Source organism: Gossypium hirsutum, chromosome D01 (genome assembly GCF_007990345.1).
Source record: "Gossypium hirsutum isolate 1008001.06 chromosome D01, Gossypium_hirsutum_v2.1, whole genome shotgun sequence".
In the NCBI taxonomy this organism is placed as follows: Eukaryota; Viridiplantae; Streptophyta; class Magnoliopsida; order Malvales; family Malvaceae; genus Gossypium; species Gossypium hirsutum.
The window spans coordinates 9,713,844-9,729,291 of NC_053437.1; the positions used below are offsets into that span (position 1 = coordinate 9,713,844).

A 15,448-nucleotide genomic window follows, 5' to 3' on the forward strand; every position below is an offset into this window, starting at 1 on the left:
CATCGTATTTTGCCAGTTTTTTAAGCCTTGGATTGAATTGGTATCGGCATATGAGTAATAGGTTCTTAAAGTTGACCATGTACCCAATGCTTTGTTACTGGATAAGTTTTTGGTGCATTTTTTTTACTTGTTTTTGCTCGAATAACAGTTAAAAGAGGAGTATAAGTCAATCGTAATGAGTTTTATAAGATTTTGTAATTTAAGAATTCCAAACTTTTGAATCGGATATTGCTAGAATTTCGTTGGAATTTGGACACACCATACTAGCTTTGCTTTGACTAGTGGTTGAGATCACTCCTGATAGTAGCGAGTCTACTTTCTTTTTTTGGTGGTTCTTGGTTTCCATGATGTTTTGGTGTCGTTTTTTTGGCCTTCTTTATGGGGGCGTGCATGCCGTCGATGGTAAAATTCCCCTTGGCCCCCGAACATCTTGGTTAGGGGTGAGTAAAACTCGATTCGATTCGAAAAAATCGAAAAAGAAATTCGAATTTCGAGTTAATCGAATCGAGTTATTCGAATCAACTTGAATTTTTTTTTCGAATTTCGAGTTCGAATCGAGTTGAGTTTTCAAATTCGAATAATTCGAATAATTCGAATATCAAACTATAATATTTTACATTTTTACCCCAAACTCTTGAACTTTTTTTACTTTTCCCTCAAAATTTTTACTCTTTCCCACTTTCCCTCCAAAACTTTTACTCCCCTCCCAACCCCCTAATCTACCTAAAATCTATTTCCCACCAAAATTTTACTCTCCCATTCATTTTTTCTCAAAATTTTACTCCCCAAAACTCTCAAAACATTTTATTTTCTCCCAAAATTTTTACTCCCTCCCACTTTTTTTCTAAAACTTTTATTCTCTTCCCATCTCACCTCCCATCTACCCCAAACCCTCCTCCCTCCAATTTTTTTTTAAATATTTTTCCTCCAAAATTTTACTTCCCCTATTTACTTTCCCTCAAACTTTTACTCTCCAAAACTTTTTATTTTCCCCCTAAACTTTTACTTCTCACCCTTTACCCTCAAATAAAAAATCAAAATTATCCAAAAAATTTCACTAAACATAAATAGTAATAATTTTATTTATATCTACTATTTATATTATTAAATTAAATTTCACATTTTATATTATTTATATTATTTAATTGTTTAGTCATATTGAATATTTATATTAAAATTGAATTATTAATTATGCCATAAAATATTCGTGTTAAAATTTTATATTGGTATCAATTTCACATTTTATTTTTAAAATAACTTTTATTAAAAAAATCATATTTTTACATTTAATATATTTTTTAATTTCAAAATACATAGTGACAAGAATCTGAAGATAATTGAAACAACTATGCAAGCAAAGAAGCTAACCAATATATAAAAAATTAATAAATAAATTATGAGGTGATAAAAGTTAATAAAAAATTTGATTAAGGTGGGTGACAGTAGTTACAAGGACCCAAAATTATTTTTTAAAATTTAACTCGAACAAATATATTCGATTCGAATTCCATCTCACTCGACTCGATTCGAGAAAACTTCAAATAAAATTAGGATAATAAAATGAGATTCGAAAACTCGATTAACTCGAAACTTTTCGATTCGATTCGATTCGATTCAATCGAATGCTCACCCCTAATCTTGGTCACTCATTCGCTCTCCTCCTGTTGTATTTTCTCTGAACTTTTCAGGCCTTACCGACTGTATTGTTCTATTCTTTAATGGATTGATATGTTAAAATAAATAAATAAATAAATCTATATGTATAGCATTAAAAGGAGAGTCAGGCTTTGATAATTCGATAGAGACAGATAGTTCTCAGATGTTATCTTACCCTACCTATTCTTGTTCGGTTATGATAAAGTAAATGGGTAACATACCATTTGCTACTTTTGGTTGGGTACTTAATTTAAATATTAAAACTAAATTGAGGTATTTAGATGAGAAAGAAAAAGTCAAGTATCGAAATTAAATTTAAATATCAAATAATATATTAACCGTAAAATAAATAAAAACCACAAGCCAGTTTCAATGAAATCAAGTAGCATATGGCTAGCATATAGGGGAGTTCCAGGGTGAGGTCTATAAAAAGAACCAACATATATAAATTGATGTAAAGTGAGAGAACCACTTTTTCCTGCTATGCAAGCATGCTGCAATGGTGGGTCCTCCCCATGCATAGTTTGATGAGTAGTACACAACATTCCCATCCAAGGGAATAAAATAATCCTTCCTTTTTGTTATCTTTGGAATTACAAGATTTGGGTGTTGATTTAGAACGTCACAGGGACTGTACTTGCAACGTTTTTCTAATTACAAATGGCCTGAGATAGACCCCAAACCTCAAACCACAAGTTTAATTAAGTAAATTTGCTTTGAAAATGAAGTTTTTAAAGTGTTCATCTAACTTTACAAACAATTCTCAGCTGTAATATCAGTTAAAAACACCATGAGTCTGCTACAGAACAGTGCAGATGGATGAGAATAACCTGTTGAAATAACTCTGAAAACAACATGATTGAATCGTGGCAAGGAAACTATTTATTAATGTTTCCCAAGTACAAAAACTGATTGGATGCTACTTTTGGCACAATACACAACCTTTTTTTTATTTATTTAAACCAATGTGTTATGTCTGAAAAATCAACTTTATATCCCTACTAGTATAACATTTCACCTAACATATACCATCACCAAATTCCTTATTCCATTCGCCAACTAACTTTCCATTTCCCAACTAACATGTAGGAGATTTTTTTTTTTTTTTTGCTATATAATCACATTTGGAACTGTATTTAAATGCCTCTAAAACATCTCCAAACTCAAATTTCTATTTTGACTCTCTGACTCATAAATATTAAGAAAATGGCTGAATCTGAATATTCTTCGAGTGAAAATGCATCTATGGACTCCGACTCCATAGGTAAAATTTCCTTAGCCTTGTTCTTCAAAATCCCATGTTTTCTTTTCCACTACTGTTGAGATTTTCCTTTTTGCATCATTGCTTCTTCTTCTTCTTCTTTTTTGAATGCTTTTGGTCTATGACAGGATAAAGCTAGTCCTTTTCTTATCTTTTACATTTTGCAGCTATGAAAAGTTTTTTATTTTTTATTTTTGTAAAGCTTAAGAGAATTTTTCTAAACTCGATTTTACAGAGGATCAAAGTAAACAAGATTTGGAACTTCAATTCTCAGAAGATGAGGAAACACTAGTAATCAGGATGTTTAATTTAGTTGGAGAAAGGTACATGTCAACATGAGCAAACTGGGTTTATTTTTTAACATTTTTATGTGAAAAAAAGGAGGTTGAATATGCTATTATATCAGGTGGGGTTTGATCGCTGGGAGAATCCCTGGAAGAACAGCCGAGGAGATTGAGAAATATTGGAACACAAGATACTCAACAAGCCAGTGAAAAAAAATTCTGGGAATTTTGCTCAAGTTTGGTGGTAGGCAGCATGATTAATTATGATGTTATTGTTATAGCATAGGAATGTTGAATGTAGATGTAAGTTGGCTGTGTTTCTCGTATCCTATCCATCCCTTCTATTCCAATTTTATTTCCCTCTAGTTTTTATAAGAAATTAGTGAAGGAAAATTATATTTATTTAATTCCAGATTCTCTAATATCCCATCATCATCTATTCAACAGAAAATTGCAGCAAATTAATTCTTGTTGTCTAATGCATTCCTTTTTAAAAACGAAAGACAATTCCAGTACTAATGGCAGAACAATAGCGCTTCCAATATGCATCACTAAATTTAGGGAGGCTAAAACAAATTTAGATGTAAAAATAGAACGTCGGTAATGACAATATATCGCAAAGAAACGAGAAATAAAAATAAGTAACACATATTTTTACGTGGATACCCTTTCGGGAAAAATTCACGGGCAGATGAGAAGAAAATTCACTATGTCGAATTCGAATGATTACAAGAGGAGTTTCGACTATATCTATTTATAGGTTGAAAAACTTAATTCTAATCAAAGTCAAATATATTATGTTAATAAATGCTAAATATATTATACTCATAAATACTAAATCTTCTAGAAAGAAGATATATTTTGTTTAACTTGACTTGCAAACAATCTCTTAGAATTTGGGTCACACAACTCTAACAATCTCTATCGTGACACGAATTCTCAACGAACAAGTTTTTCACCTCTTCCATAAAACCCTTTAAGAGTTTAACTTCAATAATAAACACCAACCAAGTCTAAGCAATACTCAAACTTGACTATAGGAAGTGGCTTAGTCATCATATATGCAAGATTTTCATGAATACTAATTTTGCTCACAACAATATCACGAACAAAATGATACTGAACATCAATGTGTTTTGTTCTCTCGTTAAACATTTGATTTTTGGTAAGGAAGATGACACTCTGACTGTCACAAAATACTGTACTGATTTGAAGGTCTTCATTGAGTTCACTAAAGAGTCCTTTCAACCAAATAGCTTCTTTACAAGCCTCAGTAATCGCCATATACTCAGCTTCAATGGTAGACAAAGCGATTGTAGTTTGTAAAGTGGCTTTCCAACTAATTGTACAACCTCCGATTGTAAAGACATAACCTGTGAGAGATATTTTTCTATTAAGGTCTCCAGCAAAATCAACATCAACATACCCAATGACTCCATTTCTAATTCTTCCAAACTGTAAGCAAACATCAGTAGTACCTCGTAAGTATCTTAAAATCCACTGATCTATTTTCCAATGTTCTTTACCGAGATTCGCCATGTATCTGCTAACTGCACTGACTGCATATGATAAATTTGGACGTGAACAAACCATAACATACATGAGAGATCCCACTGCACTAGAGTATGGAACATGTGACATGTACTCTATCTCATCATCTGATTGTGGAGATAAAACCGATGAAAGTCTGAAATGGGCTGCTAAAGGAGTATTAACAGGCTTAGCACTTTACATATTAAACCTGCAAAGAACTTTCTCAATGTACCCCTTTTGACTTAGGTGCAATTTACTTACTTTCTATCTCTGAGAATCTCCATACCAAGTATCTTCTTTGTTGGTCCTAAATCTTTCATCTCAAATTCTTCACTTAGTTGGGCATTGACCTTTCTTATCTCTCTTTTATCTTTTGCTGCTATCAACATGTCATCAACATAAAGGAGTAAATACACAAAAGAACCATCACTGTTTTTCTTAAAGTAAACACAACTATCAGAACTACTTCTTTTAAAATCATGAGAAGTCATAAAGGAATCAAACCTCTTATACCACTGTCTTGGTGACTATTTCAAACCGTAAAGGGACTTCTTCAGCAAGCAAACACAGTCCTTTTTTTCTAAGACTATAAAACCCTTTAGTTGTTGCATATAAATATCATCCTCAAGTTCTCCATGCAAAAATGCAGTTTTTACATCTAACTGCTCAAGCTCCAAATCATGCATGGTCACAATACCAAGCAAAACTCAAATCGAACTATGCTTAACAACTGAGGAGAACACATCTGTGAAGTCCACTCCTGAAATTTGACTGTAACCATTTGCAACAAGCCTTACTTTATATTTGGATTCTTCAATTTCTAGAGTCCCTTCTTTCTTTTTAAACACTCATTTCCAACAAAAAATCTTTTTACCTTTAGAAAGTTTCACAAGATCCCATGTTCTATTTTTGTGGAGTGATTTCATCTTCTCTTGCATAGCAAACATCCACTTTTCTGAGTCTTTACAACTAATTGCCTCAGATTAATTAGATGACTCTTAGTTTGCATCTATATCTTCAACCATATTTAAAGCATAAGCAACTAGATCAACCTCGGCATACTTCTTTGGAGGTTTAATTTCCCTTCTAGTTTTGCTTTTGGCAATAGAGTATTGTGGTAAAGAAGCAACTCTATTTTGAATTTTTGTATTGACTTGAGGAGTCGACTCTGTTGTAGATTTTGGATTAATTTGATGCTCCACTTGTTTTTTATTTTCTTTATTGAAAGAGTCTTTAAGAGATAAGTTAGGTAGCATAGCAGTTTCATAAAAAATCAAAAACAACATCTCTGCTAATCATAACTTTTCTATTTTCAGTACACAATAACTTATACCCTTTTACCCCAACTTTATAACCAAGAAAAACACATTTAATGGATCTCGGTTCCAATTTTCCATTATCAACATGAGCATATACAGGACACCCAAAGATCTTTAAATCAGAATAGTCAGTAGGATTACCAGACCATACCTCTTGTGGAGTCTTTTTCTCAAATGGCAACGGATGGAGATCGGTTGATCAAAAAAATACAGTAGAGGCTGCTTTGGCCCAAAACGACTTTGGTAAGTTGGCATTTAACAACATACATCGAACCTTCTCCATGATCATTCTGTTCATTCATTCTACAATGTCGTTTTGCTGTGGAGTATGACGAATTGTCAAGTGTCTCACAATCCTTTTTGACTTGCACAGTTTATTAAACTCATCAAAACGGAACTCTAAGCCATTGTTTGTGCGGAGGTATTTTATTTGTTTTCCCGTCTATTTTTCAATCATAGTTTTCCAAGACTTAAATGCGAAAAACACATTTCTTTTCTGCTTCAGGAAGAACGCCTAAACTTTTTTGGAAAAATCATCAATAAAAGTTAGCATATAATTAGCTCCACCTCTCGAAGGCACTCTAGATGGCTCCCAAAAATAAGAATAAATATACTTCAATGTTCCCTTCGTGTTATGGATTCCTCTAGTGAATCAAACTCTCTTTTTCTTCCCAAAAACGTAGTGCTCACAGAACTTTAGTTTTCAAATTCCTTGCCCATCAAGAAGTCCTCTTTTGTTCAATTCTGCCATGCCATTCTCACTCATATTCCCAAGGCGCATATGCCAAAGTTTAGTAATATCATCATCTGACAAGGAAGAGGAAGCGACAGTTGCATCACCAGTAACAGTAGAACCCTGCAAAACAAATAACTTGGCAGTCTTTCTCTACCCTTTCATCACAACGAATGAACCTTTGGAAATCTTCAAAACCCCACTTTCAATTGTGTATCTATACCTTTTTAAATCAAGAGTACTCAACAAAATTAAATTTCTCTTCAATTCTGGAACATGTCGCACGTCACTAAGTGTTCTAAAAACTCCGTCAAACATCTTAACTTTAATCGTTCCAACACCTGCAAATTTACACGAGGCATTATTTCCCATCAAAACAACACCTTCAGACACTGTTTCGTAAGTTGTAAACCAATCCTAATTGGGACTCATGTGGAAGGTGCATCCCGAATCAATGATCCACTCCTTGCCCACTTTAAAATTGTTGACAGAAGCGACTAGAAGTTCACCATCGTTATAGTCTTCTACAACATCAGCTTCACCGGAATTTTCTGGTTATTTTCCTTTTTGATTTGCAGCCTCCCTTTTGATCTTGTTCTGTAGCTTACAACACTCAGATTTAATGTGTCATTTCTTCTTGCAGAAGTTACAAGTTTTACCTCTGTTTGAAGACTTCGATTTACCCTTAGATTTACCGCGAAGATTCCGTTCCAGTGTCCTTCCACGATCATCATCAGCATTCCAATCTTGTCTCCCACGAGCAATGAGACCCTTTCCCTTAGAGTCGGGTTTAACCACAAGATGCTTCATTTTATCATACGAGGTCAAAGAATCATAAACCTTATCAATTTTGAGAGACTCGCGGTTATATTTAATCGTGTCTCTAAAGGTTGAATAAGACGGGGGAAAGGAACAAAGTATAATCAACCCTAGATCTTCCTTATCATACTAAACCTCTATGACCTCCAAGTTTGAGAGAATTTCTTTAAATACGGTTAAGTGTTCGTGTACAGACGCACCTTCCTCTAAATGACAAGCATAAAGACGCTACTTCATATGCAACTTGCTAGTTAGAGTTTTCGACATATATATTTGTTCCAGCCTCTTCCATAATGCAGCGACTGTTTTCTCCTTCATCACATCCTGCAAAATTTCGTTAGACAAATGCAGATGTAACTGTGTTAACACCTTTCGATCCTTACGTTTCTTCTCTTCATGCGTTAATGTCGTTGGCATCTTATCTGTAATGACTCAAAATTCACGGGCATCGAAAAGATACATTATCGGGCCTCCGTCTTAGCAAACCGAGTCCGTAAATAAATATTAAGAGTAACTGTGAGTTTGGTAGTATGTTTAAATAGGCTTTAATTAAGTGAAATTAGCTCAACTTAGAGAAAATATTAAAAAATGACTAAATTAAATTAGGGGTAAAAGTTTAATTATAGATTAAAATAAAATAAAGGGGATTAAATAGGAAATTATGCCTATATCATTAGGTGAGGCGGCAAATGGGGAGAGTTTATTATTATTATATAAATATTATTATGGTTTTATATTAAAATAGTGACAAATGTATGGTGGTGATAATAAACATGTGTAAAATGCATAAAAATACACTTTTAGTATATTTGTATATTTTCTTAAATAATAAGCAAAAGATATTTATTAGTTATTATTATATTTTAAAATAAATAAAGACAAGTGTAAGGTGATGATAAAATACAAGTGTGTTAATTAAAATATGTACATTTGTATTGAATTTACTTATCATTTAAGTACTAGATATTTGTTATAATTATATATTATATTATTATTAAATTAATAAACAAATATGATACAAAGAAAGTAAAAAGGACTAAAAGGACAATTAAATCAAAAATATAAGTTGAGACGGTTAATCCTTAAAAATCTGTTTTAATAAATATATTATATTATTGAATAATAAAGATATTTATTATGTTTTATTTTTATATATTATATTATTATATTATATATAAAGTAAAGTAAAGAAAGAAAATAGAGGAAAAATAGAAACAGAATAGGGGACGAAACAGAAAGCAAAGAAAAAGAGAAAAGAAAAGAAGTTTCTAAATTGGTAAGTTAAATTAAGTTCTTTTCTTGTAATTTTTGAGTTTTTATGAACCTAGAACAAAATATTATCAAGTATATGCTGAAAATTTTGGAAGTTATTAGATTTTTAAACATTAATTTTGTTAGGTAAAAGTGTGAATTAGAAATTGAATTAATAAAATTTCTAATTGGAACCGGGAGATGTATTAAATTGTAAAATAAGTTATAAATTTTATACAATAAGGACCAAAATTGTAAGAATTTCGAAACTAGGAATTAATGATAAAAATTAGATAGTTAAGTTTAAGTTTAGTTGAAATTGAGTAGAAATGAGGTATGAATTGAGATAGAAAAATAAATGAATCTATTTAGGGATTAAATTGAAATTGGGTTTAAAGTAAAATAGAAATTCAAGTATTAGATGAAAAATTTATATTGTATTAATGATTATAGAAATTATCTTAATTTTTCATAGCTAATATCGCACCCGAGGCATCCACGAAGAAAGGAAAAGAAAAAGTGGAAGAGGAGTAGACACGAGAAGCACGGTTTGTATTACTATAATTCAAATTACTTTTTATTAAATGCTATATTTTAATTTATATGTATGGTAAGTGAAATATAATGTAAGTATTATTATTAAGTTGAAAGAAATTCAATTGAATGAAGAATATATGTGTGGAATTGAAATGAATATTGACTTGAAAATGGAAAAAGTGAATTTTGAATTGAATGTGATTGAAAGTGAAAAAGTGAAATTGAATTGAAATGTGAAATTGGAGACCCTATTAACTAATCAGGCTGAGTCGAATATAGTTGGCAAGCCATAGGATTGGAAGAGTTCAGGGATACTTCGACCTCGAGTCGATGAGACATTGGGTGTCACTATATTTCTTCGAATAGATTCGATGAGGTACTGGGTACCAACTTTCTTCGGCTTTACCGATGAGACACTGGGTGTCAACTATTGCTTCGAACTATTCGATAAGGCACTGGGTGCCATACTGGAGTGTTTGGTTGGATCCGTGTATCCGACAAAGTTCGAGTTTTGTTAATAGGGTAAATAATGAAATGATAAACTGAATGAGTTGATCAATCGAGCTATTGAAATGAAATGAAAAGTTGAATTGTGAATTGAAATGTGATATGAGATTGAGAAATGAATCTAAGGTTCATGATGTGTCCAAGTTCCAAATTGTGGATATATGATATTAATTGATGAATTGTTATTGTTGAAATATGAAATTTGAGTTTAAATTTGTATGTATGATTTTATGCATTACATGTTTATTAATATTATAATTTGAATTATAGTAACACCGAAATACTCAGTGTACGGTTGTTTCCGTGTGCAGGTCATTAGAGTTCAAGGTCCAATTCAGCATCCAGAAATATCCTAACTCTATCAAGAAAATTTTGGTGATGTATTTCTTCCTTTTGTTTAAGTGGCATGTGCCAGGTGATTGTACACAAGTTGTATATATATATATGTAAATATATATGCTAAATGATCTTGGTTGTAAGTAAATGGTTATAATCTTTTGGATGATAAATAAAGTTTAAAGTTATAAATTAGTAAACTTAGTATTAAATCTTGAAATGAAATGAAAGATATGAATTAGTTTTTTTTACATGTTAACTTTAACCTTTTATAATTAAAGTAGTAAATCAATTTATTAAGCATGATTTAGTAGCGTTTTAAAGTATAAAATCATTGACTGAAATATTGGTATTGGTTTGTTTTTGCTTTTAAGTTTGCAGGGGGTTTTATGTAAAAATAAATAAAAATACTGTCGAATTTTTTTTAAAAAAATGAAGCCAATTAGCATAAATTTATATGAATTTATGATTCTTTTATATATGTTCGTTATTTATCTAAGAATTATTTATAAATTATCCGAGATGTCCAGTAATGCCTCATAACCCTGTTCCGGTGACGATTTAGGGCTAGGAGTGTTACATTATCTATCACTAGCAAGGCATCCTCCAAATCCATCTCTAACTAAAATTGTATATTCCAACTAAATTAATAAATAATGATATCATAAAATATTTGTTTCATTTGGTTACTAACTTAGGGTCAATTCTTTATTGCTTTTGAGAAATGCTTTTGAAAAGTACTTTTCAGAAGTACTTTTGAGAAATACTTTTGAGAAATTCGAGTGTTTGGCATTGCTGTCAAAAAGTGCTTTTGAAGAATAAAATGTCCATTTTAGACATGAGATTATAAAGTAACAAATATGTATTTAAATAATGTTCAAATTAGTTAATATTATGATATTTTAGCAAAAATAGAAAAAAATAATTTATTATAACTTATTGTTAATATTTTAATATATAATATTAATTTTAAACATTTCTAAGTAATTAATATTAATTATTTATAAAATTTAATTAGAATATATAAACTATATTTAAATATTTAAATATAAAAATTAAATATTTGTAATTAGATATTGACACGATTGTATTATTATAAAAATTATTTTTTATTTTTAATTAATGCTTTTAACACATTTGTATTATTTTATTTTAAAATGTATTTGAATATATAACTCATATTATATACTAACATAACATAGAAAACATAAACCTAGTGAATTAAAATATTACATATATTTGGATTAAAGTTTTAAAAAGGGATAATATTTATATACTAAATATAAATACTAAAAATTTGTCAATAGCATTTACAATTTAAAGTGAATTCATTAAACTAGATGCTATATTTGATAAGCATATGAAAATGATTTGGTTATATTCAATAAATGATTTGGTTAATACAATACTTATATTTGATAAGCATATGAAAATGAAAGTTGAGACTGTCTGATGAAGAACGCAAAAAAGAATATTTCATGGAAAGAAGATTGTTAGGATGAATTCTTCAATTCCAATCATTTAAATAACGGGTCTCAGGAACCAAGCAATATGCCAAATTAGTGGACAGTCCACATCATTAACATTGCATACTGTTTTAAGATGAACAAGAATGGAACTAAAGTGTCTACCGAGGAGTAACATACTGCTATTTTTGTAAATAAAGTACAGAAAGTGTATAAATAGATGGTTGAATAATACAAATCCAGAAAAGATCATTGCCAATAAGCCACTAACAAAGTAGCCTCATAAACAAAGAAATAGTTCTTAGGTTCTGCCTAAATTTCATGATAATGACATAAAACTACATCAAAGATCAGAGTCAAACTTTGTTCATAAGAACATAAAATAAATCATTGGCAAGAAACAATTTTGCAGCATGTCATATGTGTTGAGCATCCAAAGGAAATAAGAAATTGTCAGCCAGTGGCTCTCATCTTACTCGCCAGCATAGTAGTGTCGCCTTACTATGGCATCCTTAACCCCCATATAACATGTATACAAACAGCCACCCCTAGAAAGGCAATTCCACTTCATATGCAGCGAAATAAAAATACCCTGCTTCATACTTTTTCCTCATTTAGCAAGAAAGTTTCTTTAAGGATTATGACCAAACATAACTCCAAAGGAATAGACAGTTTACAAGATCATGCTTCAGCACAAGATAAGAAAAAAGAAAAAAGAAGCACAAAATAAAAACAAGAAAACACACGTACATCTGCAAGTGTGAAAACCTCTCTGCTTTGGAAAGACTTGATAAAACTCTGGCTACAGTTTATCTTTACTGTGATAAAATATTCCACATGGTACTGCTTTCATGGTCACTATAATGAAAACATCACCATAAAGCAAAACTAGCTGTAACAATGTACTGTTGTGGATTTCCAACTATTGTTAAAGATGATTGATCATTTACAAAGCATATAATCACTCATAACATGTGCCAAGAAACACCAGCTGATCTTTAGAACAACATGTAAAGCCATCAATTACTCTAGCACACAAGATCATTTATCATACATTTTCAGGATTAATGTAAAAGTATCGTGTCTACTAGTTTGAGGAATTGAGATGCGCACTGGGGGAATCAGTTGATAAGTGGAAGATAGTGATCGGGCATCATCCTATTAGAAGCATCGGGCACCATGAACTACCTCTACCTAATTAAGGTATAATTTGCTGTCAAAGCTGGGTTCTAGATCACTCCGCTCTATATATTATCCACACAAAATATGACCAGTTATTTCCTGCACTTGTGATTGTTCCAATGCCCAAGGAAAATAAAACAGAGGTTATGCAAAAGTTAACTTCCCTTTTTTTTCACGTAGAGTAGGTTTTCCCTCAATGTAGAGGCCTTATAAGTTGCCTAGGTACTTCCCAGATCGCGAGTACTGATAGATATTGGGTCTATCCATCGGCCTTCTCTAATAGGGCACTCAACCATCCCATGGTCAAGTGCGCAAGAAAAAAACTAAAGCAAAAACTAAAGCAAAAACTAAAGCTGATATACTTGAATGCTTTTCATATAAATTAAAAAAAAAAAACAAGATGAAACAAAAAACAGATCACATCGAATCCATCAAAGAATTTCCTATAAAATTTAAGCTTGCCAAACCTATAAAATATCTAACAAAGAAAATTAAAGTAAAGAATCAGAAAACAAGATGCCATGTTCAACCGATTCAACTCAACCGCAATTAAAAATCGCTAAAGCAATGGATTACCATGACGAGTATATGCAAACGATCTCTCTACAACTCATCCGAGCCACAACCAAGTCGATGAAAGTCTGACTCGACGAGTCAGATTGGAACCAAAAACAACTGAACTGGAAACTCAATAGCTGTAATGAGAAAACTTTTGAATTGAAGAAACTAAAAACACAAAATTATGACGATAAACAATAAGAAAACAAAGCTTTCTTCTCACGATTTTTCCCTTTTTTATTTAACTTATCAAATGAAAAATAAAAATTCAGAACATTTCTACCCTCTGAGAACATTTTGAGGCTATTAATTTCTAGCCTCAAAAACCAATACAGAGAAAATACTAAACAAAAAATGGACAGGTGGCAAAAGCCGCAGATCAAACCGCAAATGAAGAAATTCGAAACAGATCTGTTACATTGGGGGAAGAAAATATATGTACCTCTTGCTCCGATAAAGTGCAAGTCAGCTGCGATATCCGTTCGTCCAGGTTCCAATACGAGTTCGAACCCACAGAAAACCACGGCGATAATCGACGGAGAGGAATGAAGGAATGAAGGAGGAGAGTGGGGGATTACTGGAAAATCGATAATCTCAGGGAAATTTTCTAAGGGAAATTTTCTAACAGAAATGAAGGAATGAAGGAAGAGAGACTGGGCGTGAAAGTGCAGAGGAGAAAGTTTGTGGGAGAAGACGACAGGTTAATTTGGTCAATTTTCAGCCAAAATCACTTCAAGCTGAAGAAAAGGAGAAATTTTTAGCTTGTCATATGGAGAGAAGTACTTTTCTGATGGTGAAATAATCTGGAGAGAAGGAGGCTGTTCTTCATTTCTTTTAAGGGAAAAGGAAAAGTCCTTCTAAAACGGGCAGAAGAATGGGGCCTTAATAACATAGGATAAAAAGCTTATTTAGTAACAGAAGCTTATCCTAACACCTCAATTTGTTATTTAAAAACTGCTCAATTCAATATCACGTCTTTAAATCATATCTGTTGTTTGAGTTAGATATTTAAACTATTTTTTTTTATCAAATCAAGTATCTAAATTTTATTGCGTAACAGAAGTTGGCTCTTACCATTAAAAAAATGTCTCAATAAATAAAAAAATGTCACACCACCACCGCATTAAAATATAATTAAATAAAAATAATTATATTAATATTATATAAAATAAAATAAGAACCCCTTCCCCCACTCTCATCCCTACCGTCCTGTCCCTTTATGGTTTTATCTTCTTTGTAATGGGTGGTGGTTTTTTAACATCTTGGTAATTGAATCATCTCCGTTATTTGCTTTGATGGGTCGTAAGGCTTTTTACCATTGTGGGTTTTCTTTTTCTTTGATTTTTTTTTTGTGTGTGTTTTTTTGGGGGTTTTTTTTAAAAAAAAAACTTATTGTCTTTGCTTCAATGGAAGTAGTAGATCGGTGGGATTGACTTATTTTCTACATAGAGATGAAGGGTAGGGGGGAGAGAATATTTTTTCATATTAATATAATTATTTTTAATTAATATTAATATAATTTTTATTTAATTATATTTTAATATTGTGGCATGACGATTTCTGATTGGCTGTAACTTTTTGTAATAAAGCGTAACGACAAGATTAATTTTGGTTATAGAGTAAAATTTAGATACTTAACTTAAATAAAGAACATAATTTAAGGATCTCATGTTGAATTAAACTTTTAAAAAACAAAAGTAAAATATAAAAAAAATCAATTAAACCACACCCAATTGAGCCATTGTTATTAACTTAAAAAACTATTTAAGCCTCTCTCAATAGTTGACAGTAAAATAAACTAATAGGCTAATAAGACGATAATAAGTGGTCGTCCTAGATTTAGGGTGGGTTTGGATGGGCGATTGTGTGCGTTGTGGTGCGTTTAGTTACTTTTTGTCTCACGCAACAGTGTTGTTATAGTATTTAATCTCACCGCCACCGCTGTTTTTACACTAACCGCAGGTAAACGTACCGCCCATCCAAACTCAATCTTAATCTTACATTGT

General features: G+C 31.5%; 1 protein-coding gene and 1 long non-coding RNA gene across 2 annotated transcripts; one reads left to right on the forward strand and one right to left on the reverse strand.

Moving 5' to 3' along the window:
- Positions 1-2,763: 2,763 nt before the first annotated feature.
- Positions 2,764-3,608, forward strand: LOC107928636 (MYB-like transcription factor ETC1). The gene is made up of 3 exons (XM_016859892.2): positions 2,764-2,920; positions 3,153-3,240; positions 3,324-3,608. Exons 1-3 carry the CDS (start codon positions 2,863-2,865, stop codon positions 3,409-3,411), a joined length of 234 nt encoding a protein of 77 aa, XP_016715381.1. The 5' UTR covers positions 2,764-2,862; the 3' UTR covers positions 3,412-3,608.
- An 8,183-nt stretch (positions 3,609-11,791) lies between these two features.
- On the reverse strand, positions 11,792-14,404 carry LOC107928611 (uncharacterized). Its single transcript, XR_001692647.2, has 2 exons — positions 13,885-14,404; positions 11,792-13,579 (listed from the first exon to the last, which is right to left on the reverse strand). It is a non-coding gene; the product is annotated as an uncharacterized lncRNA (long non-coding RNA).
- Positions 14,405-15,448: the final 1,044 nt, after the last annotated feature.